The sequence below is a fragment of the Coturnix japonica genome, chromosome 19, assembly GCF_054131305.1.
Source record: "Coturnix japonica strain WE chromosome 19, WE-NBRP24, whole genome shotgun sequence".
In the NCBI taxonomy this organism is placed as follows: domain Eukaryota; kingdom Metazoa; phylum Chordata; class Aves; order Galliformes; family Phasianidae; genus Coturnix; species Coturnix japonica.
The window spans coordinates 1,735,864-1,762,750 of record NC_140681.1 but is presented as its reverse complement, the minus strand read 5'-3'; the positions used below and the strand labels follow the sequence as shown (position 1 = coordinate 1,762,750).

General features: G+C 48.1%; 1 protein-coding gene across 2 annotated transcripts; it reads left to right on the top strand.

The window, feature by feature from the left end:
* Window positions 1-362: 362 nt before the first annotated feature.
* Window positions 363-26,869, top strand: SAMHD1 (SAM and HD domain containing deoxynucleoside triphosphate triphosphohydrolase 1). 2 transcript variants are annotated; one of them, XM_015881226.3, is made up of 16 exons: window positions 363-716; window positions 807-873; window positions 6,055-6,124; window positions 7,815-7,975; window positions 10,547-10,662; window positions 11,027-11,097; window positions 12,672-12,827; window positions 14,828-14,928; window positions 15,035-15,143; window positions 15,250-15,341; window positions 16,786-16,901; window positions 19,370-19,509; window positions 21,978-22,073; window positions 22,385-22,489; window positions 22,860-22,997; window positions 25,026-26,869. In XM_015881226.3, exons 1-16 carry the CDS (start codon window positions 533-535, stop codon window positions 25,143-25,145), a joined length of 1,842 nt encoding a protein of 613 aa, XP_015736712.2. In that variant the 5' UTR covers window positions 363-532; the 3' UTR covers window positions 25,146-26,869. The 2 variants fall into 2 exon arrangements, 1 of the variants encoding a protein (XP_015736712.2); XR_014935878.1 differs by lacking the exon at window positions 15,035-15,143.
* Window positions 26,870-26,887: the final 18 nt, after the last annotated feature.

Genomic DNA, 26,887 nt, shown 5'->3' with positions numbered 1-26,887 from the left:
CCCATCCTTCAGGCACTGCTCCAGCTCCCGCAGCCCCTCTGCTCCCTGCAGCTCTTCCCCAAGGGCTGCAGCTCCGGCCCAGGCCCCGCTCCTGCTCCGAGCCCACATCCACCATGGTTGCAAAGGGAGATCTGCTCCGTGTGGTGCCCGTGTGCTGCAGGGGGATGGCCTGCTCCACCACGGGCCTCTCTTGCGCCGCAGGGAGCTGCCGCTCTGTGCCCGCACGCTCCGCCCCAGCTCCCCGTGCCCAGCGCGGCCCGTAGCAGCCCATCCCCGTGCCGGTGCCTCGTGCCGGTTCCCCCGCTCCGTGTCCCTGCAGACGGCGCGCGCCGCAGCCCCGTTCCCGCGCGGAGCAGAGCCACGCGCCGCGCGGTGACGTCACGGCGGCGCCAGTCGCCCCGCGGCGGGGCCGTATCGCACCGTACCGTATATTATATCGTACCGTACCGTATATTATATCGCACCGTACCGTATATTATATCGTACCGTACCGTATATTATATCGTACGGTACCGTATCGTACCGCGGCGCGATGTGCAGCGCGGCCAAGCGCTGGGACGCGGCTCCCGCCAAGCGCGCGCGGCGCGAAGGCTTCGCCGGGAATTCCCGCGGCTCCGCGGCCGACGGCGACCCGCGGCTGTGGGACAGCGAGCGGCTCTGCCGGCACCTCGCGAGCAGCGGCGTGTGCGAGCCCGGCCTGCTGCACCGCTTCAGAGGTAACGGGACCGGGCGGGGGGACGAGCGGGACGGGGGCTGGGCGGGACGGGGGTCGCCCGGCGCCGCTGACCGTGTGCTCGTCCCCGCAGAGAGCGGCGTCACCGGGGCCATGCTGCTCGACCTGCCCGCCTGCGCGCTGCAGATCACCCGCACCTGGTGAGTGCTGGGCGGGAACGGCTGTAAAGGGAAAGAGGGGAGTTGTGGCGGTGTGGGTCGGCTGTGAACGGGAGTTGTGCGCCCAGAGGCGGTGCGGCCCGGAGCCGTGGGTGCCCCATCCCTGCAGGAACCCGGGCTGGGCCCTGGGCAGCCCGAGCTGGGGGGCAGCCGGCCCGGGGCTGCGGGGCACCGTTCGGTCCGAGCCGGGCTGATTTCTGTTCGTTTGCTCGCCGTGCCCGCAGTGCTCGTGCCGTGCCGTGCCGTGCCGTGCTGAGCCGTGCCGTGCCGTACCGGAGCTCAGCCCGCCGGCCGCCACGTCCCTCCCAGCCCCGCTCCGTCCCCAGCGGCCCGGCTGAGTTTCCCCGCTCGCTGTGGTTCCGCCCCTCCGGCCGGCCCCGAACACTCCGGCTCCACTCACGTGGTTCCCCGGCGCTGATAGCGGTGCGGCGCTCGGAGCTGCGTGCGCTCAGGGCTCCGCGCTGCCGGGCCGGCTGCACGCCGTGCCGTGCTGTGCCGTGCCGTGCTGTGCCGTGCCGTGCCGTGCTGTGCCGTGCCGTGCCGTGCCGTGCTGTGCCGTGCCGTGCCGGGCCGTGCCGGGCCGTGCTGTGCCGTGCCGTGCTGTGCCGTGCCGTGCCGTGCCGTGCCGGGCCGTGCTGTGCCGGGCCGTGCCGTGCTGTGCCGGGCCGTGCTGTGCCGGGCCGTGCTGTGCCGGGCCGTGCCGTGCCGTGCCGGGCCGTGCCGTGCCGGGCTGTACCGTGCCGTGCTGTGCCGTGCCGGGCTGTGCCGTGCCGTGCCGGGCTGTGCCGTGCTGTGCCGTGCTGGGCTGTGCCGTGCTGTGCCGTGCCGTGCCGTGCTGGGCTGTGCCGTGCTGTGCCGTGCCGTGCCGTGCTGTGCCGTGCCGGGCTGTGCCGTGCCGTGCCGGGCTGTGCCGTGCCGTGCCGTGCGAGGGCGAGGAGCTGCGCTTTGGAGCAGGGAAAGCGTTGTCCGAGATGGTGCTGTTCGACAGGGCAAGTTTGGGCTGTGGGTGTCTTAAGTGCGAAGGTAGAAGCGGCATGGAAGCACGAGGAAGGCGGCTGTGGGGCGTTTGTGTCGCTGCTCCGAAAGTAATGCCTCCTGTTTTATTGCGTTGGCGCAGTGCTAGAGGTGGATGTTGGTGAGATGGCAGCAGAGGCTTGAACCTTCCTCCCAATCAATACCCCTTGCCATGTTGTTGCTGTGGGGCAGATAGCAGCGGAGGAGCCCCTCTGTCTGGCTGAATGGTGTTGGATGTGGGAGTGCGAATGGAGGGAAGAGCTGGGTTTGAATTCCTCCGTGCAAGAACAGAAAGAACAAATGGCACTCGTTGATGCTTTTGAACATTTATGGAGTGGCTGTGAGCACAGGGAGGGCTGCAGGTGCTTTTCAGCAGCGGTGACAGTAGCTGTGTGTCCCCTCCCATGGCACAGACCTCCATGAGCTCAGCATGCAGCTCTGGTTCACCTGTTCACCCCTGGTGAAAATGCAGGGCTCAGGGTGGTGCGTGTTGAAAAGCAGCGTTTAGTAGCTGAGAATTTGCTCTATCCAGCAGTATTATTGTGCCCCTTGTTGTTTCCATGGCAATAAACAAAATGCCTTACTTCCTGAGCAACATACTCATTTCCTCTGTATACTGTTCACTAAGGCCACTCGCTTTTAGTATCTCAGGGCCTGTTTGAGCATCAAGCCCTCATACTGGGCATAGGGAACATCTGCATGTTCCTTTCAGGCCTCTCTAGGTTATGTGAGCAACCTGTGGGTGTGGAAAGTCCCATCCAGTTCTGGTGGGGCTCTGTGTCAGCCCAGTGCACACACCTAGTTCCACGTTGTTCTCAGGCTTTCAGGGGACAGGGCTGGGAACCCCCGGAGCGTGGGCTGTGGGTTGTGTCACAAGGTGTGGTGCACATGAGATATAAATGGTGAGTGGGGCTGTCAGCTCCCTGTCCTTGGAGCAGGTAGGTCTCGAAGGGGTATGTGGGGCTACGGGCTTCTTGTGTCCCTGCCTCTGGTGGGAGGGTGTAGGGGAAGGGAATGCATGGGGAAGGGGCAGCTTTCACCCTCTGTCTTTGAGGACAGTTTGAGGAGCCCTAGGAAAGCAGTGCTGAAGGATGATTTGTGTGCACTTTACTGGACTTCAGTAAAGCCTTTGCCACTCTCCTTCACAACATCCTTGTGAGAAGCTGGCTGCCCATGCTTTGGGTGGGTGTTCACTCTGCTGGGTGAAGCACTGGCTGGATGGCTGGGCCCAAAGAGTTGTGGCCAGTGGAGTTAAATCCAGTTGGCGGCCGGTCATGAGCAGCATCCCACAGGGCTCGGTACTGGTGCCACTTCTAATTACCATCTTTGTCAGTGATCTTGATGAGGGGTTTGAGTGCAGCCTTGGTAAGTTTGCAGACAGCACCAAGTTCGGAGGGAGTGTCGATCTGCCAGACGGGAGAAAGGCACTGCAGAGGGACCTGCATAGACTGGATCAGTTGGCTGGGGTAGAGTGTATGAGTTTCAGTAGAGCCAATTGTGGGGTCCTGCATTTTGGTCACAACTCCAGATAACCCTACAGGCTTGGGGAGGAGCTGCTGGAAAGCTGCCTAATAGAAAGGGACCTTGGTGTGCTGATGGACAGTCAGCTGAATATGGGCCAGCAGTGTGCCCAGGTGGCCAAGAGGGCCAATGGCATCCTGGCTTGGATCAGGAATGGTGTGGTGAGCAGGACTAGGGAAGTCATCCTGCCCCTGTACTCGGCATTGGTGAGGCCTCACCTCAAGTACTGTGTTCAGTTTTGGGCACCTCAGTACAGAAAGGACATGGAGGTGCTGGAGCAGGTCCAAAGAAGGGCAGCAAGGAAGGGCTTGGAGAATGTGCCCCACAAGAAGAGACTGAAGAAACTGGGGCTATTTAGCCTGGGGTAGAGGAGGCTGAGGGGAGACCTTACTGGTCTCTTCAAATACCTGAAAGTTGGTTGCAGCAGAGCGGGGTTGGTCTCTTCTCACTGTTAACAGGTGACAGGATGAGGGGTAATGACCTCACATTGCACCAGGGAAGTTTAGGTTGGGTATCACGAAGAACTTCTTTACAGAAAGGGCTGTTAAGCTCTGGAATGTGGTGCCCAGGGAGGTTGAGTCACCATCCCTGGATGTGTTTAAAAACCGTCTGGCTGTGGTGCTCAGGGCCGTGATTTAGCAGAGGGCTGTTACGGTAGGATGGTGGGTTGTGGTTGGACTTGATCTTGAAGGTCTTTTCCAACCTGAGCAACACTGTGATTCCATGTGTATACTCTTCTGGTGAGGCAGCCTCATCCTGAGGACACAAGGTAAGTGAGTGTCTGGTGGTCTTTCTCTGAAGAACAACAGAGATCTACATGTGATTTAATGCTTGAGTGATCAGTTGCACCAGGACCAAGCCCAAAGCTGTCGGTGTTCCCAGAGGTGGGGTGAAACCCGGTGTGTGTGGTGCATCAGACAGGACCTGCCTGCCCTCATAGCACCTACCTGCAGCACCGCGCTGCCTGGGATCGCCTCCTGCAGGCAGGTCCTGTGCTGCAGAGCTGTGCCGGCACTGTGCAGTTCAGCCTTGCTTGAGAGGCTTTTCTGGAGCAGAAAATCACACTGGGCCATGTTCTTGTGGACGATGTTTGCGTGCGTGCAGTGTAAGCAGAACAGATTCGTTTTTTCTCTGCTTTTCCTATAGTTGCAGCCATTGGTAATTTTTCAAGGTGCTTTCATGCTATCCTCTGTGCAAGCCTGATTGTTTTCCAGTTAACTTGCTCCTTGCTCCCGAGTTTCTGTTGCATTTAGAAGTGTAAGCAGGTGCTTGCAGCCAACAGGCTGCGCTCTCCGCTCTGTGCTGGGAGTTTCTAGCTGTGCTTAATGCTGTGTGCTTTGCATTGCCTTGGGAACCTTGTGGGCTTTGTGTGACTCTGATGTCCTTTGGAGCGGTCCTTGTCTGATGGTCCTTGTCTGATGGCTGGGCTGCTGGTGGTGTCACTGCCTCCTGCAGCACTGCAGCTCTTTCGGAAGCATACCTGTGTGTTTTGGACTCTGTTAGTGTGCTTTTAGGTCATATTCGCTGAGACTTGTGCTGGAACTGGTAACTTGGGTGCCATCCCTTTACATCCAGTTGGGGTGCTTTTAAAGTCTGCTGGAATCTTTCTCTGCTTTCATCCAAAAGTGATTCAACATCTTAGAAAAGAGTCTGGAGAAAAATCATCTCTGCGGAAGTGAAGTGAATGTAGATGGCTGGAGGCAAATAGCTTCTGACGTGGCTCTCCCTGAGTGCTCTTAGGACAGCTTGTCAGCTTATCACAGCACAGAAGGACAGGCAGATATAATGGACCTCATGTTTTCACTTTTAGCTGCTTTCTATTGCCCTGGTTCAGGAGCTCCCTTGTAAGCACCTGAGGATTAGTGACTGCCCCATACAGATTGAGGTGCATGCAGTACAAAACGATGCAGCAGTCTGAGCAGCGCTGCTGTGCTTCTCAGTGTTTGCAGGCAGAGGCAGCAGAAGGTTTGCAGTGACAGCAGTAGAGACTGAAGCTTGAGGCCTCCCCTGCTGGGGGAAGGTGAACTGGTTAAGTTGGAGAATCCCCCCAGCAGCTCAGACATCACTTACATTTACTATTTTTATGGACCGTGAACTATTACATGATTTGGCTGAAAATATGTGGTGTATTTAGTGGTATTTGTCTTTGCTAATAGCTGACATTTTACAGTACTAATTTCTGTTAAATTCAAAGGCTGGGGTAATGCTGGACTCACAGTGGTTAATTGCTAAGAAGTGTGAAAGGTTCTGAATTGTATTCTCATAGTGTTTGCTGCTGTACTGAGGATGAAACCAGTTTGCTCAAGGACAAAGTCTGCAGACAGTTAATAAAAGTGGGTGTAAGGAGGTGTATTATCTCTCCCTCCAGAGTTTTTTTAAGGCTGTGTGGCTGCAGCATAGTAGCTCTGCTGGGAGCTTAGTGAGCTTGTGGGGGTGCTGGGGCTTTTCCTCTTCCGTTTGCTTGCAGAGGGCTAAATGCTTTCAGTGTTTTTTGAAAAAGCCATGGAACCATTTCTATGAAAGAATCGATGAGCATCAGAGTCACGTGAACTTGCACAAGCAGATATGCAGCTTGTGAAGGAGTGAGCTTTATTTTCAAATAATTTGTTCTTGTTGTCTTATTCCTAGCCTTCCAGAGGAGAGACTGAAAGTGCTCGCCTGCCTGAACCAGCTGAGACAGACAGTGGACATCATGAAGGTAACAGCAGTGCTGTGTGGGCTCTTCTCCCAGTGCCCTGCTGGCACATGCAGCCATGTCTCTCTCCTTATCTCTTTCCCTTCCTTCCTGCTCAGTCCCAGCAGCTGGTGCTACCGCTGTGCTTTTCCCTTGCAGAGCAGGAAGCTCCAAGCCCTCCTCAATAGCTGGTGGTCTGAAAACCACGTTAACCAGAACAATTGTTAAGATCAGCAGTTAAGAGCTTGATGTGGGCACCTGGCGGTTGTGGGAGACTGGATAAGAAATGAGCTGCTGTTTGAAATGTGAGAAGCTCCCTTTTCACATCTTCTGTCTTGTAGAGCCTCTGCTTTTTGTGCTTTGCTACTTCAGCCTCTGGTCTCTGTTAACAGCTCGCCTTTCCCTTACACTGTTTGTGATGTCCAGCAGCTTCTCACAGCTGGAGAAGCTGTGTTGGCTTAACCCGATCCCAGGCTGCCCATCAGACAACACGGCTCTGTTGTCTGTGTGTCTGATGCAGCTCTACCAGTTTGGTGGCAGGGAGGAGAGAGAAGACAGAAAAGCCTTAATTACTTTAGCGTTTTACTGAGATACTTCAATTGTGAAATGGCTTCTTTATCTTCTATTTTGATGCAAGGATTAAATGTGTGTGTTCTCATCCCCAGTAAGTGACTGTGGTTACTTGGGTGTCTTCCAAACTGCATATCTAGAGGTGATTAAGGAGTGCTTCAGATTTCAGTTGTCTTGAGTTTTCGCTTCTGTTCTGTGAAGAAGGTTACAGTTACCATTTCCATTCTTTGATCTTTTGCTTGGATTTAAAAAAGAAAACATGCAGTGTCAAACCAAACGCCTCTTAGTGGATATCAAGATCAGTCCTGCACTGCATCCAGCCCTGGGTCCCCAGCACAAGATATGGACCTTTTGGGGAGGGTGTAGAGGGGGATACAGAGGTGCTCAGAGGGCTGAAGCACCTCTACCATTGAGACAGGTTGAGGGAGCTGGGGGTGATCAGCTTGGAGAAGAGAGGGCTCTGGGGAGACATTACAGTAGCCTTCCAGTATTTAAAGGGAGCTACAGGAGAGATGGGGAGGGACCCTTTGTGAGAGAGAGTAGTGACAGGATGAGGAATAGCATCCTTGAGCTAACAGAGAAGAGATCTAGATTAAATATTCAAAAGAAATTTTCACTCGTGGGGGGAGGGGGAACTGGAAGAAGTTGCTCAGAGAAGCTGTGGAGGTGTTCATGGGCAGGTTGGATCCCTGGGCAGCCCGACTGAGGGGATCCCTGCAAACAGTGTGTGTTGGAAGCAGATGGGCTTTAAAGTCCCTTCCAGCCCAGGCCATTCTGATTCTATGATCTCTGACACTGCAGTATTCTCCTTTAAGTGGAGGAGCAGATATCATTGATAAAGACAGCAGTTTTCTCAAGTGTTAAGAACTGGAATTGAACAGAAGAGATTCTAGAGGTTGTCTGGGATTGCTGTGCCTCTGAGGAGCACAGCTCTGTCTTCTCTGATGCCATGCCTAAGTAACTCTCCAGGATAAATCTGAAGTTAAACCAAATATGTCAATTTTAAAGGTCAAGCCAAGCACTCATTTATACCAGTACTGCCTCTCCCACCAAATCCCTCACCCTTCTCAATGTCCTTTACCTTAGCCCTGTTAACTTTCAAAGTCAAATAAACATTGATTGCATTATTGTTTGACTTTTGTAGGTTTTTAATGATCCAGTTCATGGGCACATTGAGATACACCCTCTTCTTGTTCGCATCATTGACACACCTCAATTTCAGCGCCTGCGATACATTAAGCAGCTGGGTGGCACCTACTTTGTTTTTCCAGGAGCCTCTCACAACCGCTTTGAACACTCATTAGGGTAAGCTGGTGTAGCCTTGTATGCATGTCTCTTTTGCATTTGAACATCTCTGAGATTGGTTCCACAGATGTGGAGTACCATCATTGCTGCCATTGAAGATTTGTGACAACTGTTGTCATGGCATTTTCTGTCACCTGAATCTTCCTCTCTTGCCTGTGTTATTGTGGACTTTTTAGTAAACAAAGGTAGACAGAAGAAGAAACCTGCAGGGTGGATCAGTGCTGTCCCCTCTTCTTTACCTTGTGGTAAGAATAATGGCAGTCAGAGACAGTGAGTGCTTTATGTTCTCCCTGGTCAAAATTTGAGTTTGAAAGCATGAAGTGAAGGGTGGTGAGACTGCTCCGAATGACATGTCAGACAACTGTAATCCCCTTAGATTGCCTAGCACAGATGATTTTAGTTGTAATGTTTGCATTTGTAGTTATGCAATCAGGGTCAAGTTGTCAGGCTGTTAGCAGTGCTATAAGTTAAAGAAACAGACTGTGGACATAAGAATTTCCAGGGTGTTGCTAAATCTGCGGAGCGTGAACAAGAAGAATGATACGTTTAAGCTTGTTTTGAAGGTATATCCTGAGGTGCAGAGGGGCTAAACTAGTCAATGTTTTCATTCAGGTCACCTGGCCAGCTTGCTTTTGTAGTGCTCAAATAGAGCACGGCTGACCACTGCCCACTGTGAAGCTAACAGAATGCAAAAGACTTGCAAAAGATTCACATTAGTGAGGGGAGCTTGAATTGATTGCATCTGATGAGCCTGAAAAGAGCAAAAACACAAGGAATGTAAACAAGCTCTCATATAAACAAACTTTCGAGCAAGAGTTTGAAAACTCCAATGGCAGCAGCAGCCTTTTCTTCCAAACAGTTCTGTTAATCCATACAGTTAAACCTGGGACAGTTATTCTCAACTCACTTTGGAGATTTCCACAGGTTTAAAATAGAGGAGGTGAACTTTGTGTATATTGGTAGAGTAGAAAAAAAATAAAAGCAGTCAATAAAGTTGTGTCCAGTGAAAGACAGAACAGCACACTGAGTTGGAATGGACCTTCAAAGGCCGCCTGGTGCAATGCCTGACCACGTCAGGGCTAACCAGAAGTTAAAGTAGGTAATAAGGAATTGTCCAAACGCCCCTTGAACATGGCCAGGCACAGGCCATCCACCACTTCACAAGGAGCCTGCTGACTGCCATCATGGTAAGCGAACATTTCCTAACACCTGCTCTGATCCTCTCCTGGCACAGCTGCTCCTGGGGACAGTGCTAGTCACCAGCCACAGGCAGATGTAGCCCCATTGCTGGCAGTCCTCAGAGCTTTGCCACAGAGACAGATCAGCACGCAGTGCAGCACAGACCTGTTTGTCACACAGCTGCACAGTCTGTCAAGGGATGCTGTGAGTGACAACCACTAAAGCCTCACTGAAATCCAGAGAAACTGCCTCCGCTGCCTTCCCTTCATCCACCACACGGGTGACTTTGTCATGGAGGGAGACCAAATAACTAAGGCAGGACTTTCTCCCTCATGATCACCTGCAGACTGTGCCTGATACCGGCTTTGTTCTCTAAGTGCCCTCAGTATCCCCCAGGACAGCCTTCTCCATCACTTCTCCCTGGACTGACAGGTCTGGAGGATCCTGGCTCTTCCCTCGTGTCCTTCTGGTGGATGGCTGTGACACTGGCTGCCTTTCACCACAGTCCCCACGGTCTCAAGACCTTTGGTAAATTGTTGGAGGATCCCAGCAATAACACCCCTGAGCTCCCTCACCCCTCTGGGCTCACTCCAGGCAGACCCTGCAGACTTGTACTGCTGCTAAAACCTGCTCTTGCTTTAAGATGTTCAGCAACCCTGAAGATAAATTGATAAAGGAAGTGAAATAATTACAATAAGCTGTTGTTAAAATCGGAATTCAAAAGAACAAAATGCTTTTGTGGCTGTTGTAGAGCTCTGGCTGGAAGTAGGAGAGTTATCTGTAAGCTATGATGCTTCAAGAATCACACTGCCAGTAATGTAATCTGCTCATGCAGGGATATCTGCCTGTTATGAAATACTGGAGCTGCTGATGCATCTTTGCCTCCTGTTGAGTGATGGGGCAGGGCTTGGTGGATCTGTGGGGGTGTTTGTTTTCCTGTGGGTTTGTGAGGCAGTATTGGCTACATGAAAACAAAAGTCTGCAAGGATTTCAAAATCAGAAGCTTTGCTTTAATTGAGAGGAGAATTGAAACTGGAACTGAAACCAAAGGCTGATGGTAACTTATTAATTTATGGGAAGGAGGAAGATGTAGAATCTGCTTAGTTAGCAGAATACTGTATTAGGGTGTTGTTCTTTCCAAATAAATTTGGGTGCAGCATCTCATACTTTCTTCTTTCAAATGTGTTGCTGTTGTCTAAAGCTCTATGACAGGAAATAGGTTTCCTGTGCTTATCTTACAGGTCAGGGCTTGAGTATCTGCGGTGTGCTGTGTTTCAGATGAAGGCTGTGACTTAAAGCAGCAAAACAGAATAGGTGAACTGCTCTTTTTCTGTTCAAGGTAAAATACTGTTGTATTCACTTCCTGTGTCTGTGGCTTTTTCTCTGCCACAGGGTGGGCTACCTTGCAGGATGTCTGGTTCGTGAACTGAAGGAGCGGCAACCAGAACTGGATATAACCCAGCGAGACATCCTCTGTGTGGAGATTGCTGGGCTTTGTCATGATTTGGGTGAGCAAGAGTTGAATGGTTTGTTTCTCTCTGAAAGCTGACCTGCAGGAAGAGGTTGCTGTGAGATCAGAATGTGTGAGCTCTCTCAGGCCGCTCATGGTCACTTTCCGAGATGGGAGCTGTCTGTTGCTGTTTGGTGCAGAGTATCTCTGTGGAGGCAAGTCAACCTGATGAGCGTGTTGCCACTTTTCACAGTTTTTCAGTGTTGTTTTCTTATGGTGTTTTAGAGTCTGTAGATGCGTTTTCCTCGTGGATGATGCTGAGATCAAATCAAACAGGAGAGAATCCAGGCCCTTAGTTTGCTCAAGATATTTCTGCTGGCAGCTGCATCTCAGATTAAACCCGCATCATCTTTATTTTTAAGGTCATGGGCCATTTTCACACATGTTTGATGGAAGATTTATTCCTCTTGCTCGTGAAGGTTTGAAGTGGAAGGTAGGTGCTTCAGTACTCCAGTAAAATGAAAGACTCAAATTTTTAAAGGGAAAGTTAATTCATCTGTAACAGTTGCTAGCACTTGTGAGCATGTAGTCATCATCTGGCCTTATTGAGTCATTTTGATGGCATAATTAAAGTTGTATCATGATCTTCTCATGATTTTTCTTGTTCTTTTTAAATGTCTGGAGAATATCTACCCCCTTAGTGTTGCTGTGAGCAGATACAGCCTCACCAGTGAAATAGAAAGAGGTGTGAGGGAGTGGTGGGGGCAGATGTTTGTCACCAGTGTTCCCTAAGGATCAGTACTGTGTCCAGTCTTATTGAACAACCATATGAAGAGATGGAGTCCATCCTCAGCAAGTTTGGTGATGATACAAAGCTGGGAAGAGTGTCTGATGCACCAGAATGTCGTGCTGCCGTTCAGCAAGAGCTTGGCAGGCTGAGAGCTGGGCAGGGAGAAATCTACAAGGGCAAATGTAGAGTCTTGCACTGGGGGAGGAATAACCACATATACCAGTACAGGATGGGGCAGCTGGAGAGGAGCTCTGCAGAGAAGGCTCTGGGTGTCCTGTGGGTAACAGTTCAGCCGTGAGCCAGCAGTGTGCCCTGGTGGCCAAGAAGGCCAGCGGTGCATTACAAAGAGCATGGCCAGCAGGGTGAGGGAGGTGGTCCTCCCCCTCTGCTCTGTCCTGCATAGGCCGCATCTGGAGCACTGTGCCCAGTTCTGGGCTCCCCAGTTCAAAAATAACAGGGATCTCCTAGAAAGAGCCCAGTGGAGGACCACAAAGATGATACAGGGCCTGGAGCATCTCCTGTGTGAGGGAAGGCTGGGAGCCCTGGGGCTGTTCAGCCTGGGGAAAAGAAGGTTGAAAGGGGATCCGATCAGTGCTTATAAATGTCTAAAGAGTGGGAGGCAATTGAATGAGGCTGGGCTCTTTTCAGTGGTGTATAGTGATAGGACAAGGAGTGCTTCCCAAAACAAGAACATAGGAAGTTTCATCCAAATGTATGGAAGAGCTTTGGTACAGAGTGCTGGCACAGGCTGTGCAGAGAGGTGCTGGAGTCTTCTCTGGAGATATCCAAACCTGCCTGGACACTTTCTGTGCAGCCTGCTCTGGGGAACCCGCTTTAGAGGTTGAGATTGAGGAGCTCCAGAGGTGCCTTCCAACCCCTATGATTCTGTGATCTCCACAGAAGTGCAAGTGCTATTGAGCTTTGATGCAATACCTTGAGGTACTTGTGTATGCATGTCCTCTTGCAGATCTCATTGTATGGCACTGGAAAATTAAATGGCTGGGTCTTGCAGTACCCATGGTCAGGTTCTGAAGAGGCAGAACTCAATGCAACTACACCCATCATTTTCAGAGCGTTTCTTGACACTATGCACTATGCACTGGTTTCCTGTTTGGGTAGATAAAAAATGATCAGAAAATGAGCCAAGTGTTACCCTTGCACATCGCTGGCAGCACACCAGGCATTGCTGCTGTGTTAGGAGAAAGCTGTGGCACTTCAGTAATGGTGCTTGGACTCAGTAATGTGATGTTTAGTTATCTTTTTTCATTTCTTCACAGCATGAAACTGCTTCTGTTGAAATGTTTGCGCACCTGATTGCATCCAATAAACTGGAAGAAGTCATGGAATCGTACGGTCTCATCCTGGAGGAAGACATGGTCTTCATTAAGGAGCAGATAGGAGGGCCTATAGATGAGACAGCTTGTGAGGAATCGGTGAGTTGCTGTATTGCTGCTGTGGTTGTTTGAACAAACACGTTGAATTTTTCTGAGAGTCAGTTTTACCAAGAGACTGGATCATTTTTCCATCTCTTCTGCTTTATTCTCTCTGTTTTTGGAGACTGTGTTTTTAATTGGCCAGGTGTAGAAAATGTGGAGATGGTTTATGTTAACAATCCAGTACCCGATAACAGAGCTGCCAGCTGGCAGATGTGAGGCAGATGTGATGACTGTAGCAGTCATCAAAGTGTATCCCAGTGACGCATACAGAGGTGCAGGGATAAGACTTGGAGAAATGCCTTGATTCAGGAGGCAAGGAAGAAGACATCGTAATTATTATTGTTTGCAACTCTATGAAAGAATCAGGCCCTCCCTCTTTTTCCTGCCCTTGTTTTCTCATCAAAGGTATCTGTCCACTTAATACTCTTATCAGTAGGAGATCTGTTGTGATCGTCTGGTCCCAAACAAGTCACCCATAAATGTTAGCACTTACCCATTATTTTCTGTTGCATTAGCACGTGGTGCTGCCAAATATACTATAGGCCTCTGAAGACAGAACACTCAGCATAACAGAGCTCAGTACAAGATCTTTGGGAAGGCAGTAGTCATTTACAAAGTCTGCAGATTGATTTTACCCACTTGCAGCGGCTCAAACACAGGTCTTGCTGTCTGCTGCTTCTAATGGTCTTGGGCCAAGTTCTTGCCTGTTCTCTGTTCCTTGTTTGGACTTTGTGCCTGTTTTCCAGCAGGATAACAGGAAAAGCAGTGTTACATGTGACAGCTGCCAACCTTCTTGACATCTTCCCAGTCTTCTGCCAGAAGTCATTTATGTTTTGCTTGTTTAGCAGAGCAGGGGCTCTTCTGCTGATGAGTGCCTGTGCTGTGACGCTGTCACCCCGCAGTCCTTCAGGTTCTGGCATAAATAACACATTCTTCCATCTTACTGCTGCCAGCTGCACTCCTGATCATCATCCCCATGACAGCTCTTTGTTGTCAGCCTGGGATGGTTTTATCCTTGATGTGCTCTCCTCCCACTGTTCACACCGGTTTCCCTTCTCCTTTGCATCCAAGTTAATACCTCTGTAATGCTAATGTTAGCATTAGATTCATATATCTCAAGTAATTTTCCCCCCAGAATTTCAAGGCAATGTTTATTTAACTGAAGAATGATTAAATGTTTAAGAGAAGTTTATGTGCAATTTGTATTTTATGTTCTGGCGTTGATTTACTGTTTGCCTCCTGGCTGAGTCACTCCTCAGTTGTGGGTTAAGAGTTCAAGTCAGCTGTCAGAGCAGTCATTGTTTAACATACCTAAACAGTTGTTTTAAGTGATGTTGTAGAGCTGATTGCAGAAGACTGCAAGGGAGTGACTTGTGGGTTTAATTCATTCCCCTCGGGGTTAAATAATTCCAACCTCTTCCTTTTCTTGTTGCTACAGATTGTTTGCACTTCAAAGCTGCATGCTTCACGTTGGTAGAATAGGGAAGTAGATGTTCATAGCACGTGTGGATTTTGTTCTTCCTGGAATTCTAGGAATTCATCAGCTTAGTTGTTGTTCTGGGTTTGTAATGCACAGTGCAGCCTTTGAATCTCTTCTGTTGTCTTTGTGTTCTTTGTTACCTCAGTGTAAGATTTTTATCATAGCTAAAGTGGAAGTGCTTCAAAAGTAGTTCAAAAGTTGTGGGGTGTTCCAAAAGGAATGCCTCCAACTTATTTCTGTGGAAACTACAACAGATACAAAGAGCACAATAATACTGTTTGATAGGACAGATTTGCAGCTACAAAACACTGTTTTTCAGCGTACTCACCACCATTAGCTGTGCATTTTCAGCAGTGATGAACAGGAGCTGCATGCCAAACTTGTACAGATCTGCAGCAGCAGAGGTGACCCACTGAATAGGAGGCACTGCTTTTGGAGCAACCCTCTTACCATTGGTTTAACCATAGTTAAATTTCTTACTGTTTCTCCTTTTTCTTCTTGGCTCCTCTGTTGTTAGTGGCCCTACCGAGGACGACCAAAGGAGAAGAGTTTCCTATACGAGATAGTGGCAAACAAGAAAAACGGCATCGATGTGGACAAATGGGATTATTTTGCAAGGTATGGATCTTACAGCTTCTGCTCTTGTTCAATCACTACTGAAACAGCACTGCTTTACCTACAAGTGTGACCTCACTGTTAAGCACTCGCTGTGGAATATTTTCAGGGATTGCCACCATCTAGGGATCCAGAATAATTTTGATTATAGGCGCTTTATTAAATTCACTCGTGTTTGCGAAGCAGGAAACCAGAAGCATATCTGTACCCGTGATAAGGTAAGCAGTGTGTGTGAGCTGGGGGAGCGTCAGCAGCCACGTGTCTGCAAGGTGTGTGAGCAGGGGGGAAGCAAATGATTGTTTTCTGTGGTTGTTTTTGGTTCAGGAAGTTGGAAATTTATATGATATGTTCCACACTCGGAATTGCCTGCACCGACGAGCCTACCAGCATAAGGTTGGCAACATCATTGAAATAATGCAAGTATTACACTTCTTTTGTCTTGCACATCTTTTATTTTATTTTATATTTGGAATTGTAAATCCATTTGGAATCGTCACCAAATCAATAAGCTTTGACATGCAATGAAAGCCACTTGGCTGTGTAACCAAATTCCGGATGTTTTAAAGGTTCAAAATATGGGCCTGTTGGAGTGAGCCCAGCAGAGGGCCACGGGGATGCTCAGAGCATGCAGCACCTCTGCTGGGGGTGTGGGAGGTTGGCCGGTTCTCTCAGGAAAGGAAAGGATCTGGTAGACCTCACTGAGGCCTTTCAGTAGCTAGATGGGCCCCCAGGGAAGCTGGGGAGGAACTTTTCATCAGGGAGCTTTGTGATGGGACAAGAGATAACAGCTTTAGGCTGGAAGAGAGCAGACTTAGATATTTGGAAGAAATTCTTCATGCAGAGGCAGTGCTGCTCAGAGTTGTGGGTGCCACAACCCTCCAGGTGCCCAAAGCCATGACTGGGCCCTGGGCAGCCTGGAGCTGGAGGGGCTGTGAACCCCCCCCAAAAAAAAGGTGAAGGGACAGACAACAGCATCTTTCTGCATTAAATCCAATTAGAAGCAGATTACAAAAGCCCTGAAGGAGTTCTGGATGGGGATGTTGTTATGCTGTTTTAACTGCTGACAGCAGGAGCTGAATCTTTATCTGCACGTTAGAGATAGCTTGAGTGCTTAGAAGAGCAAGATTACTCACAGGTGGAAGTAATGAGTGGGCTTACTATGGCGTGGCTGAGGCTCATCTGTAAAGCTGCAGCAGGAGGAGTTCAGGACCAGCTTGGTTGCCTTCCTATGTTCCTACTTCGCTTGATACCTGTAGAAGTTTCCTGGTAACACCACTTCTCTTCGGAAGTATCCCCAGATGTTTTTTTAATACAGATCTTGGCTGCCAAGTAACTCTGTTGTGTTTGGAAAAAGCAACACAGAGGATTGCGTGGCACAAGGAGAACTGGGGGCTTTGGAAGAACTTACCTTTAGAAAATGTTTTTCCACTAGGACAAGATTTTGCACATATCTGGTGCTTCAGCTCTTCACAGCTTGGTGTTCTCTCAGTTAACTGCGTCTGTAAAAGGATGTGGTCTTCTGAGGGTGTCACTGCAGCTGGCTGACCATGTTAATGTCTTGCAGGGTCCTGCAGCCATCTGAGCGCTGTTAAACCCATAGTCTGAAGCAGAACAAAGCAGACTTCCACCTTTCTTGAAATAAAGTTCAGGTCTGATCTGGGCCTATTTTCAGAACATAAAAAAGGCTCTGTTCAAATGTGAAGTGACAGCACGGAGATGGGATGTGCTGCAGTGCAGCTCTGCTGCATGTTTAGGGCACAATTTGTCTTCTCTTTATAGTGTAACCAAAGTTATTTTTTGACTCTGAAGTATCACCTAGAAACATCTCATTGCTTAATTGTTTGTTTTGCTTCCATCTAGGATTACAGAAGCCTTTCAAAAAGCAGACCGTTTTTTTCAGATAGAAGGCTCTAAGGGGAAATTGTACCGGATCTCTACAGCGATGGAGGACATGGAAGCCTACACTAAGCTAACTGGTATGAGCTCTCAGAATTCCTTTTAGAGTTGAACAACATGAGTGCCTCTTAGGGTAGGACTCTTTGTACAAGGCGAGGAGATGTTTGCCTGCGACTAGGACCCTTCAAGTACTGCTTTTGTGCACAGGTGGTGGTTTAGACCTGGAGCATCCATTCAATCTCTGTGCTTTCACATCTTACTGGGAGAGAAAAACCTCCTAGTTGAAATTAATTTTATGGAGAGGGAGGAACACCAACTTCTGGTTTTCTGCATGCATTAAAGGCCAGGTCATTGTGCGGTCAAGCAGTCGTAGCTGTGCCCCAGTTTTGTTGTACTTGTCACAGGTGGTTTGTGAGTTAGCTCAGAGCAATGCTGCGTCTCACTACATCAGGTAGAGGAGCACTGCATGTGCGTTGTGTGGAACTAACCCTGAGACAGATTTTGGAGGGCTCTGATAAGACCTAATTTAATTTGCTTGAGGCATCACAACCCTTCTCGCAAATGCAACAGAAGAAAACAGTACATAAATTAGTTTATTCCTGGATGTTTCTAGTTTCTTTGGCAAGGTCTTGTAAACATTGTTCTTTGGGGTAAACAAAAGGAGTGGCAATCTGCTTAAAGACCTTTAGGGGAACTCCAGTGTGATTACATAGTGAAACAATTGAGATGAGACTTGTGATTGTTTCCTAGACAAACAGTCTGACTGCTGGCAGCCACTTCCCCCAGGTCTGGTTCAGTGCCGCCAGGAGGAAAAACTTGGAGAAATCATAAATTCCCAAAAAAACTGACTTGTTGTGTTTTCTGTCACACAGTTCAGTCTTTTCATCACTTCTGTGTCTTGGTTTTGGCTGTCCCTCCTGACCTTCACTGCACGGCACACCAGCACTCCTTGTTGGTGGTCAGTGCTGGTCTTGAGCAGCAGCATGGGGAGTAGAGGCCAGTGTGGGCATGGCAAACCCTGATGCACTGAGGGGCTTGTGGCTGGAGTGGCTGCAGGACAGAGGATGCTTCAGTCCTTGCAGAACTACTGCTCTGTGCATTTAGCTGGTAAACTCATTTGTTTGTGTATTCTGTTTTCTTCTTGTTGTGATTACAAGCAGACTGGCAGTGTTCCCAAGGAGTGGCAGCTCTTGCTGTGCCTGGGAGCTGCTGCTCACGAGAGTTTCCAAAACATTCCTGAGTGGAATGGCAACTTTCCCAAGCCTCCACTATCAAACTTTGGCTGGCCACCAGAGGGGCTCAGGAATTCTTTCTTTGGCCTATGGGCAAGATGCTGGAGGCTGAGGGCGCTGTTGCAGAGGATCTGCTTGCTGTTATCTGTGTTAAGTTGAGGATCTTCTGTTGGTGACCTTTCATCTGCTGTGGCCACGTACAGCCTGATTAAGACTAAATTCTGTGTGGGTTAGGACCTGTCCCAGGGGCTGTGTGGTCTGTAGGAGCAGCAGTGCAGGAGCACCAGAGTCCTGTTGTAGCTGAGCTGTGACATCTGATGAGCTCAGAGCAAGGAGGGTGTCTGTCCCCTGCCTCTTACAGTCAGCAGCAGAGAGGAGCTAAACATCAGGCTGGGGTGTTCCTGATCCAGAGGGAGAGTTGGTCAGCAAGGAGAAGGATGGGGGGAGTATGTCAGCGTCAGATGTAACGGTGGAAGGGCATGTGTTTTCTCATCCTAAACCAAGATACTCCCTTCCCTGCATCCAGTGGAAGCTGGGGATTCTGTGAGGACAGCAGGCTTGTTTTCATTAGTCCATGGTGAGTGATGCTTCTGGGAAACTGTCCAGCTGCCATCTGGATCTTTGCTGACACTCAACCTCTTGTGAGGTTCTGCAGTAGCAGGTTCTCCAGCTTCTCTCCATGATGGATGAATTGAACCACCTTTTTGTAGCCTTCTGATCTTGACAGCAAATCCTAATTTTTGTAATGATGACACAGAAAGCAGTTCCTTGCTAATACTCTACACACGTATGTGTTCATGGCTTTCCTGTTTTCCCTGGGTTATCTCTCAAGCTGAAGAGACAGTCTGCTGTTCCTTGGAGGAAGTTTCACACTCCTATTAACCTTAGTAAAGGTGTTCTGGTCATCATGGTTCATAGTTTACCTGGTTGTTGTGGGGGGAGCTTCTTGCTGCATTAGGTGGGGTGTTGCAGAGTTGTACCTGCATGGATGCATGGCTGATTCTGGCTGGGGAATGCGAACAGATGCACAGAGTGCAGCTGTGTTGGCTGTGTGATGGGTGAGCAGCATCCAGATCCCAGCAGTTTCAGGACAGCCAAAATTAACCCTTCTGCTGTGAAGCCGTAGCAAAAGAAACCTGGGGATGTTTGAGATCATATTACAGGTGGTTTCTCAGCATCTACAATGTTCAACCATTCTCTCAAAGTGTCCCTTTTTCCTGGATTTTCAGTTTTTCCTATTGGTTTAAGCCTCTGTCTCTCTACGTGCGTTTTTCTGTCGTAATGGATTTTGACTGAAATCTCTACAACTCTGGCAGATAATATCTACCTGGAAATTCTGCACTCAAGTCGTCCAGAACTGAGCGAGGCACGAGAAATCTTGCATAAGATAGAACGGCGTGAATTGTACAAGTTTTTAGGAGAGACTCAACCCGAAGAACAGTGTGAAATTCCAAAGGTAATTCCCATCTCTGGGAGACTCTGAATCCTGTCCTTCTAAGAATGTTCTCTGAGTCACTGACCACCTTTTTCCTCTTTCTTTTTTTTTTTTTTTTTTGCTGTTGTTGTTGATAGTGATTAGTTTTGTTTTGTTTCTAAAGCTGAAACAATACTCTAAAAATCATAGAGCTACAGAATGTCTCAGATTGGAGGGGCCTTAGTGATCACTTCATGCCAACCCCCTGCCACAGGCAGCATTGCCAGCCACCAGACCAGGCTGCCCAGGATCCCACTCACCCTGGCCCTGAATGCCTCCAGAGATGGGGCATCCGCAACCTCCCAGGGCAACACATTCCAGCACCTCATCACCCTCTGAGTAAAATATTTCCCCAGAATCTAAATCTAATCTAAATCTTCCCTCTTTTAATTTAAAACCAGTCCTGTCACTATCAGAACACAAAAAATTTGGTCCCCCTCCTGCTCATAAGTTCCCTTCTAGCAATGGAAGGCCACGATGCCATCTCCCTGAAGCCCTCTCTTCCCCAAGTTAAACCAGCCCAACTCCCTCGGCCTGTCTTTATAGGAGATGTGCTCCAGCCTGCCGACCATCTTCATGGCCCTCCTTGGGACCTGTTCCAACAGCTCACGTCCCTTCTGTGCCAGAGGCCCCACAACTGAGCACGGTGTTCTGGATCTCTCGAGAGCAAAGCAGAGGGGGACAACCTCCTCTGTTGATGCAAGCGCACACTGTTGGCTCATGTCGTGACTTTCTGTCCACTAGCACCCCCAAGTCTTTCTCTGCAGTGCTGCTCTCAATGAGTTCTTCTCCCAGACTGTGCACATACCTGGCAGTGCTTTGAACCAAGCGCAGTGCTCTGCACTTGGCCTTGTTGAACCTCATTAGGTTCTTGAGGCACCACTTCTTGAGCTTGTCCAGGTTCACTGGATGCTTTCTCTTTTGTCAGCTGCACCACTTGGCTCAGTGTCACCCACAGACTACTGAGGGTGCACTCAATCCCACTGTCTATGTTGTCAATAAAGATGTTGAAGAGCACCGGTCCCAGGATGGACCCCTGAGGGGCACCACTCATAATTTGTCTCTATTTGGATATAGAGCCATTGACCACAACCCTCTGTCTGTGACCATCCAACCAATTCCTTATCCATCAAACAGTCCAGCCTTCAAGTTCATCTCTGTCCAATTTAGAGATAAGGCTGTGGTGCAGGACCATGCCAAAGACCTTGCAGAAGTCCAGGTAGATGATATCAGCTGCCAAATAGGATCAGGAGTTCTCTCCCACCCATCCTTGTCCTTATGTTGCTGGGTTATGGAATATTTTAAAGAAAATTGGGAAGATTTTTATGTACAGACAGCCAGAAGAATAGAAAAAAAGATAGAAAATCAGAAGTTGATTATTGCAGAAATGTTTGCAGAAGAAAAAACACTGCAGTGTGATGGGAGGCTGACTCACTGGTGGTGCTCTCATTGTTCCCAGCTGGGTTCTGCACTGGTCTGCACCACGTAGGGGTCACTCAAGAGGTTGGTGGGTAGGACTTGCTCTCAGTCTAAACCTAAACCTTTCCTTGGCTTCTGGAGTCACTGCAGGCTGCATGTACACATCATGGTAATCCCTGTTCCTCTCAGCAGTACTTCTGTATTTGCAATGGACAAATCTGCTGCTTGCTGCATTCCTTCCCTGCTGGACCTGTCTGCTCTGTGCTCAAAGCTTCTCTTTGCTCTCTCTGGAGTCTCAGGTGCTCCTGGGAAATCTTCATCAAATTTCACATCTTGTACTGGCCATTGCTAAGCAGGCAATGTTCTCTCTCCTGCACAGCCACAGCCTTTTAAAGAGAGCGCACACCTGTCCATAAATAACAGTTCACCACACCGTGTACGCTCAGCGTTAGTCCAGCTATTGGCAGGGAATGTTCTCCTGGCTCCAAAACCAGACGAGGCCCTTTGTGGGTTTCTGCTTTGGAGGTGGGAGCAGTTCCCTCTGAAGCTGACAACCTTGTTTTGCCTACTTTTCTGCACTGATTAGTGATGTTACTGATGCTGACTGTCTCTTCATTATGTTCTAGTGGTTTTTTTTTTCTAGTAAAAACTATGAGAGGGTGACAACCTGCAGCACTTAATTAAATATAAAAAGCTCAGTAAAGATATTTAGTATTCAGCTTTGGGGAGCTGAACTGCATAACGCATTTGTGCTAGCGAACAACTTGCTTGGAAGTTCTTTCTTTTCTTCTGAAACTTTCCATTTTCATGAAATATCCTGGCAGGGCTGTCCTTGCTTCCTGCTGCCAGGTGTAAAGTTCTTTGGATCTTTGTGTTTTGTTATGGTTGGTTTGGTTTTGTTTCTGGAATCTAGCAGCAGGGCTCTGGCTGTCTGAGGTATACAAGGGTTCTGATAGCCAGATTGCTGTAGGAAATCTGTAGGACTCAACCTGATGATGCAAATATGCAGTGAGAGCTGTTTTCTTTCTCAGGATGAATACGATGGCCTGGCAGGTGACATTGCTAACTCCAAGCCAGAAAAGGATCCTCCAAATGTGGAGCTGAAGGCTGAAGACTTCATAGTTGATGTAAGTGTCCTTCCAAAGCGAGCTTAGCACTAATCCTGCTCAGTTGCACACAGACATTGGTCTGTGTTGTCCCATAGGCTGAAGGTGTGGGGAGGTGGGCTCTTCTCTCCAGCCACACCGATGATGGTGTGTCAAACAGATGCTGACGCTGTTTAAACTTCATCAAGTTTTATTAAGTAATCAGTTGTTAATTACTCTTCTATTTGACTACTCTCATTTAAAGAAGTACTGTGAGCATCTGCTTGTATTTATTGTTAGAAAACAAATGACAGAAGTTAACGAACGTCCTTTTTATTTGTTTTGTGTGCAAGGTTGTTAATATGGATTATGGAATGAAAGATCAGAACCCCATCGATAATGTTCTCTTCTACTGCAAGGCTGATCCTTCCAAGGCCATCAAGATCAGTAAAGAACAGGTAGACTCTTATCCTCCTCAGTTTCACAGCTGACAGTGGGCGCCATCGTGGAGCTTCGTGGTGGTTCTGGCAGTTTTTGTGCATGAGAGTGGTGAAATCTGTGTCCTGCATGGACGGCTGGACTGGATGGTCTTGGAGGTCTTTTCTAACCTCAATGATTCTATAGTTCTGTGTGAAGTCCCGATGGCCTTTACATATGAACAGCCTTTCACTTGTTCTGAGGAAAATACAGTTTTTGGGTAAAACTCAAGGATTATAGGGAGGTGGTTCCTTATTGCTTTCAGTTTGTTTGAGAATGAGTTGCATGGACTCTTAAGTTCAAAGAAGGACTAAAGCTTATTTATTTGTGCTTTTTTTATTTATTCCAAAGGTTTCAAGGCTTTTACCCGGGACCTTTTCAGAGCAGGTTATCCGGGTTTACTGCAAGAGTCAGGATCCAGTCATTGTTTCTGCTGCAAAGCAGTATTTTGTTCAGTGGTGCATTAAGAGGAATTTCACCAAACCACAGGTAATGAATTTAGGTATTATTTTCTAGAAGTTCTTGTATTAAAAGTCTTGGGACTCAGACCTTGTCTCTGGGGCAGCGCTGCTTCCAGTAACCCAGCTTCTGTTTTCCTTGTGGGCCACATCTGGTTGTGCTCTGGTTTCACTGAAATGCTGACAGATTTCCACTGGTTTAACTCAAGTACTGGGACAGTCATGTTTAGTTAAAAATAGCTGACATCCACATGGATACTCACTGATGCAGGTTTCCTCATACAAAAGCTTGAAATGCCACAAGGATTGAAAGATCCAGAGATGTGATCAGATCAGTTTTTCCTATTCCTTTGCCTCTCTTTCTTCCCTGCTCATCAGCTATTCAATCACTGCTCCCACCGAATATCCGTGGTCAGTCCATTGAGTCTGAGAGTGCAAAATCCCCAGGGCAACACAATTACAAACCTGTACTCTTACGGCAACCATTGTGCAGGCTGAGTGCTTGGAAGGCCTTTCCTGTGCTGTGTCCCTTTCCTGCCACATCTCAGACATACAAGTTTCCAGCTCCAAGGCAGGAGGAGAGGCATGTTACTGCTTATCTGAAGTTTTGTTTTGTGCTGGGTCAGTGTCAGAACTAGCATGGCAATTAAAAGGGAAAGCCTGAAGCAGAACCTGGGTCCGCATGCCTTGCCTTGTGTTCCTCCTGCCAAAAGTGATGGAGAAGCCTGTAATAACTCTGACTGTAAAGTGATTCGTGATGTAGCTTCCCCATTGCATCTCCTTTGCAGGAAGGTTGATGTCTTTTTCTAATAAAATTACTGTGTGTTGATGCTTCCAGCATTATCCGTCATTGTAAGGAAGCAGTTATGACATTACCAAGTATGTTTTTCTCACTAGAATATGTAATGGAACCATTCCACTGTGTGTGTGAGGGGTCAGGCTGGAAGCCTGATGAGCTGGCAAATGCATTGCTGAATTTCTCTCCCAATTATTCACATTGGTTTTAGTCTAATTGTCACACCACGGGAAGGAACAGCCTTTCTTTGTTTCCTTGTTTGTTTGCTTTTCTTTTTTTGGGGTCTATTTTCCTTTCCCTGGGATCAAATCTCAAAGTGAAACCTGCAAGTTGCTTCAGAAGTGCAACATAAACACTTTGTTCTGTGACCCTCGCATTTCTGCTGTTCATTGCGTGTGTTAACATCCCTGACCTTGCATCTTCTTTCCTAGGTACAGCTGCAAATGTCATTCAAGGAAAGAGCTATGTTCTCTGCAATGGCAGATCAGGCAGTAGATTAGTGTTCTCCTGTGCTAGAGCTGCAGCTAGAGGCATGAACAGTTTTGTGTCAGGGTTCATTCATATGTGGTACTTCTGGTGTCTATCTCATGGGAGCAGTTACTTTCTGAAGGGCATTTTGCAAAGCCATTGGATAACGGGCTGCCTTTATCCTGCAGCCACATTTCTGTCATTCAGGGGTGTCCATCTGACTGCAGCGTGGCAGTCCCAGCTTATTTCTGCTTGTTCTGCCCTGTCCTTGCAGTGTTTAATCATGAGATTAATGTATGTGTCTGACAAGTGTGAGCACAATGCCTAGGCCATACTGGTTGCTGTATGGGATGTACCTTAAGGTGGTGAAGGCACCTCCAAGCAACTGCACTTGGTAGGTGCAAAGGTTTAAATGCGAGGCTGGGGAATTCAGAGCAAAAACTTAGTGTTATAGAAACTTACAATAATGTTTCCAAGCTGTGTACCAGTGCTCATAATAGGAGCCTTTTGAGCTTCCTGAATTTGCTGCTATCAGTTTAGGAAGAGGTGAACTATGAATAGTGAAGGTTTCTCACAAGCATGGGGAGTTGTTTCTCCCCGCCCTGGTTTCTACCACTGACTGACAGCAGTTTCCATCTCTGCAGTGCAGTGCCTTCCATACTCACTGATGTGCAGTGCCTGTGGGACCTTGTGTTTAGTTTTGCTCCATCTGGTGGCGAGCTGCTTTCCCCTGCTTTAGCACAGCGAGTGAAAATGAACACATTGTCACGAATGTTCTCTGACTTTCAATAACAGGATGGTGATGTGGTTGCCCCTCATCTAACTCCACTGAAACAAAGCTGGAATAACAGAAGCAGGGATGAATGCAAGACAGCTTCTGAACCCAGCTGCAAGCAGAAGCTTTCCTTCAATTAGTAACGCATCTCCTTTTGCACTGTCCACCCACCTGCTCAGAAGATGGGGAGCTCTGAGCAGCGGCTCTTTTAAAATGCAATCCAATATACTGTAAAAGAAAGAAAAAAAAAAGATAGAGCAATGCAGCAGTGCATTTTACAATACAGGATGCTTTTATGTGTGCACTCAGACTAAGTGCACGTTTGGGTTGAACTGCTACAGAGCTAACAGATAACCTGCTACGGCAAAGCAAGCTCAGTTCTCACTTATTTTTTGAATGTATCGGTGCTGCTGTAGCAGGAGGAGCTTCATTTTAAACAGAAAACAACCATTGATTGTAATGGCCAGAAGTGCAGTAGGTTTGTTACTGCTCCTTCCGGTCCTGATCCCTTCTGGAGACTATCGCAATGTTGCTGGAGCTGTTAGAAAAGCTTCTGTTTCTATTTTAAACTTTATGATTCCACCTCGTCTTATTTTCTGTAATGACCTTTTTATTAAAGATGGCTGTTCTGCTGTTCAGGAAGCTGACTGGATGCAGGCCTCTTGCTATGAAAGTGACCTCACGACTTGTATTGAAGTAGCACAGCCCTGCAGCGACACGCAGCATTTTACTGGTTTTGTAGCATTTGTGATACATTAAATGTAACTTTTGTTTTTTCTTTTTTTAAACTGCTACACTGAACTGTACAAACTCCTCGACAGCTCCATGTTTGGGGTGCTTGCAGGAAAGCAGAGCAGATGCTGCGTGTGGCGGTGCTTCTCCTTGCACCCAGCGCACACTGTTCTGCATTTCGCTGCACTGGGTGGTCAGGCTGGTCAGGAACCCTTCCATGACTGCATCCCGTCCCTGTTTTTCTGGTTCAGTGGTTGCTGCTCTGGTGCATTTTTTATCTCCCTTATAGACAATAAGGGCTCTTATAATCTCCACTGTGGACACTGCTGGTGCAAGCATCTGTCCCATCAAAAAGCAAACAAGGAAGACTTTGTTCCCTGTTTTACTCAGGTTTAAGGTGTTCTCTTTGAAGGCTGCTTTCATTAAATGAAGCTAACTAATAAAATATCACCCATCAAGCCTACAAAGTAAAGTGCTCTTTAATACTCAGAAATTGGAAAAGAGCTTTGGATCTTTGTATCTGAAGTGAGAAAAGAGAAGCCGAGTCTTAACAGCCCAGCTTTTGAAACAAGGGGTTGCCGCGTAAGAAGGTGTTGTCACTTCTCCTGTCTGATTGTTTCCTTGGTCTGGAAGCTGATGGCTGTGATGTAAGAAGGGCCACTCACCTGCTGTACAGATGTGGTCTGAAACAGCCAGAAATTGTTCTGCGCTCAGCTGCTTGTTGAACCTGTGTTTAATGGTGATGCAGCACCAACTCTGCTGTTGCTGGTAAGAGCATTTCACACCTGCAGTGTACCAGGTAACTGCTGGAAGGTGGAGGGACCTTTATAGAAGCTTTTGAAGTACTTGTTTTATGGTTCGGGGAATCACATTGTAGAGTGAAGGCATTTATCCCCATTATCTACGTGAAATCAAGCACTGTGCCATCATAACATAATTCTATCACTGTTCCTTGGGTTTGTTTTGATGCTGTTATAAAAGGTGCACTTTATATTTGGGAAAGGCTTTCAAATTTAAGCAAAAATGTTGTACATGGAACTTTAACACCTGGTAGTTGAGGCAGCGTTTCTTTTTCTCAGACATAATCTGAGCCTTTCTGTGATAAAAATAATAAACAGCGATTTTAATTGCAGTGTGTGAACTTTATTGA

Coding starts and splice junctions, on each gene's coding strand:
- SAMHD1 (XM_015881226.3), top strand. CDS start 533: ATGTGCAGCGCGGCCAAGCGCTGGGACGCGGCTCCCGCCAAGCGCGCG. Junction 11,098..12,671: donor GTGAAGGTTTGAAGTGGAAG/GTAGGTGCTTCA, acceptor ATTTCTTCACAG/CATGAAACTGCTTCTGTTGA. Junction 14,929..15,034: donor AAATGGGATTATTTTGCAAG/GTATGGATCTTA, acceptor GAATATTTTCAG/GGATTGCCACCATCTAGGGA.